Below are 3,132 nucleotides of genomic sequence, written 5' to 3' on the forward strand. Positions count from 1 at the left end.
CAGCCAGATCGAGGCAAAGATGAACGGAGCAAAGCACAGAGAGATCCTTGATGAAAACCTGCTCCAGAGCTCTCAGGACCTCAGACTGGGGTGAAGGTTCACCTTCCAACAGGACAACGATTCTAAGCACACAGCCAAGACAATGCAAGTGTGGCTTCGGAACAAGTCTCTGAATGTCTTTGAGTTGGCCCAGCCAGAGCCTGGACTTGAACCCGATCAAACATCTCTGGAGAGACCTGAAAATAGCTGTGCAGCGACGCCCCCCATCCAACCTGACAGAGCTTGAGAGGATCTGCAGAGATGAATGGGAGAAACTCCCCAAATACAGGTGTGCCAAGCTTGTAGCGTCATACCCAAGAAGACTCGAGGCTGTAATCGCTGCCAAAGGTGCTTCAACAAAGTACTGAGTAACGGGTCTGAATAGCTACAATACCAGTCACCTACTACTCATTCAAGAGTGTGCAAAGCTGTCATCAAGGCAAAGGGTGGCTACTTTGAAGAATCTCAAATATAAAATATTTGTTTTGATTTGTTTACCACTTTTTTGGTTACTACATGATTCCATATGTGTTATTTCATAGTTTTGATGTCTTCAATATTATTCTACAATGTAGAAAATAGTAAAAAATAAAGAAAAACTCTTCAATGAGTAGGTGTGTCCATACTTTTGACTGGTACTGTATGTAAATTTAATATAATTAATTTTTTATTATTATTTTTTTGCTTTGTCATTATGGGGTATTGTGAATAGATTAATGAGGGGGGGGGAAAAGGATTTAATCCATTTCAGAATAAGGCTGTAACCTAACAAAATGTGGAAAAAGTCAAGGGCACTGAATACCAGTACCTTAAACCTCATTTACACAGAGACAAAACAAAACGTCTTATTTTTTAAACATTTTGTTACCTTCTTCTTTGTAAAGGTATGTAAAAGGGTTAGTGGGTCAAATACATGGTATATAACTTGATACATTTTGACCCAGCTCGAGAACATGTGTCCCAATATCCAATTGGTATGAACGGAGGTGTGTTTTTTTCCAGGGTAAATTCATTAAAACGTCTACTGTTTAACACCTCCCTAACTTGAAACAGTCCCTGTTTGAATAAATTCGGGGTCATACAGAAAATTGCTTATTTTTTCCCCCAAGGTAAAATCCTGTGTATTCTGTTTGAAAACAGTAGAAAGTGCTACAAACAGGTTAGCAATCCAGAGGACAGACAGACAGGTCAGAGGTCAGAGAGCAAGAGTTCCATCTGAGCCTCAGGGTTGCTCTCTCAATGGGGGGGAGGGAAGGAGGAAGGGAGCAAGAAAGTGATCTCATAGTCATATGGTTGTTTTCCTTCTATCGTCCCTATTTTATCTCTCTCCTCCTCCTTTCTCGGCCTCCCTCCTCTCCATTTCTCGCATTTCCTCTCTCCTCCTTCGTCCCTCTGCTGTGGACAGCTAGGTGAGAGGGTGAGGGGTCAGAGTTGAGAGTTCAGGGGTCCTGTGAATGGTGAACAGAGTCTCCTGGGGTTGCACTCGACGCCAAAACCTCACCTTCAGCTGTTTTCTAGGTGAAGAGAGAGAGAGATAGAGAGAGAGAGGTAGAGAGATAGAGACAGAAAGCAAGAGAGAGAGGTAGAGAGAGAGAGAGAGAGAGAGGTAGAGACAGAAAGCAAGAGAGAGAGGGAGAGAGAGAGAGAGAGAGAGAGAGAGGGAGAGAGAGAGATAGAGACAGAAAGCAAGAGAGAGAGGTAGAGAGAGAGAGAGAGAGACAGAAAGCAAGAGAGGGAGAGAGAGAGAGAGAGAGGTAGAGACAGAAAGCAAGAGAGAGAGGGAGAGAGAGAGAGAGAGAGAGAGAGAGAGAGACAGAAAGCAAGAGAGGGAGAGAGAGAGAGAGAGAGAGAGAGAAAGCAAGAGAGAGAGGTAGAGAGAGAGAGGCAGAGACAGAAAGCAAGAGAGGTAGAGAGAGAGAGACAGAGATGTATTGAGAGACAGAGAGCAAGAGAGAGAGGTAGAGAGAGAGAGAGAGACATAGATGTATTGAGAGACAGAGAGCAAGAGAGAGCGGTAGAGAGAGAGAGAGAGAGAGTGCAAGAAAGGTAGAGATATAAGTAGAGAGAGAGGAGGAGCAGAGGGAGAGAGGAGAGATATATGAGTTTAGAGCTAGCAGAGGTTGTCTTGACCAATATTGACCAAGTCAAACCACTTCTTCCACTAGAACTCTTGAACTAACATTTGGTAGGTATGGGGTGCACGTCTAGGAAACAGGTAGATGTTCTGGGTGGTGACTAAAGATCCTTGACTGTGTGTGTGTGTGTGTGGGGGGGGGTTTACTTCTTGGCCAGTTCCTTAGAGATCTGTTCCAGTGTGCGTCCCTGAGTCTCTGGGATGAAGAGGATGACGAAGACCAGCAGGATGAAGCTTGTGGTGGCGTACAGGAACATCACGTTGGGAACACCAATCCTCTCTGCAGGGGGATAATACATGTTAAACACCTCATCTACTCAGCAGGGGGACCATAATAAATGTTACACCCCTCGTCATCCTCTCTCCAGGAAGGAAGTAACAAACATTACACGCCTCCACATCTACTCAGCAGGGGGACCATAATAAATGTTACACCCCTCGTCATCCTCTCTACAGGAAGGAAGTAACAAACATTACACACCTCCACATCTACTCAGCAGGGGGACAATAAATGAATGTTACACATGTACAGTGCCTTCAAAAAGTATTCAGACCCCCTCTGACTTGTTCTACATTTTGTTACGTTACAGCCTCACAATAGAGCCTGCTAGAGCCAGCCTCACAACATCACAATACCCCATAATGAGATCACAATACCCCATAATGACATCACAATACCCCATAATGTGATCACAATACCCCATAATGACATCACAATACCCCATAATGACATCACAATACCCCATAATGACAAAGTAAAAACACGTTTTTGATTTTTTTTGCAAATGTATAAAAAATTAAAAACATAAATATCACATTTACATAAGTATTCAGACCCTGTACTCAGTACTTTGTTGAAGCAACTTTGGCAGTGATTACAGCCTCGAGTCTTCTTGGATATGACGCTACAAGCTTGGCACACCTGTATTTGGGGAGTTTCAGGTTGGACGGGGAGCGTT

General features: G+C 43.7%; 1 protein-coding gene across 1 annotated transcript; it reads right to left on the bottom strand.

Annotated features, from left to right (window-relative positions):
- Positions 1-741: 741 nt before the first annotated feature.
- On the bottom strand, positions 742-2,861 carry LOC120040974 (solute carrier family 2, facilitated glucose transporter member 12-like). The gene is made up of 2 exons (XM_038985944.1): positions 2,321-2,861; positions 742-1,553 (listed from the first exon to the last, which is right to left on the bottom strand). Exons 1-2 carry the CDS (start codon positions 2,470-2,472, stop codon positions 1,445-1,447), a joined length of 261 nt encoding a protein of 86 aa, XP_038841872.1. The 5' UTR covers positions 2,473-2,861; the 3' UTR covers positions 742-1,444.
- Positions 2,862-3,132: the final 271 nt, after the last annotated feature.

This window comes from Salvelinus namaycush, unplaced genomic scaffold (genome assembly GCF_016432855.1).
Source record: "Salvelinus namaycush isolate Seneca unplaced genomic scaffold, SaNama_1.0 Scaffold3977, whole genome shotgun sequence".
Classification (NCBI taxonomy): domain Eukaryota; kingdom Metazoa; phylum Chordata; class Actinopteri; order Salmoniformes; family Salmonidae; genus Salvelinus; species Salvelinus namaycush.

Bases quoted from the DNA above. Each gene is read 5' to 3' on its own strand.
- LOC120040974 (XM_038985944.1), bottom strand. From the start codon at position 2,472: ATGTATTATCCCCCTGCAGAGAGGATTGGTGTTCCCAACGTGATGTTC. The intron at 1,554-2,320 runs GTAAACCCCCCC...CTCTTCACCTAG, and splicing joins TCTAAGGAACTGGCCAAGAA to AAAACAGCTGAAGGTGAGGT.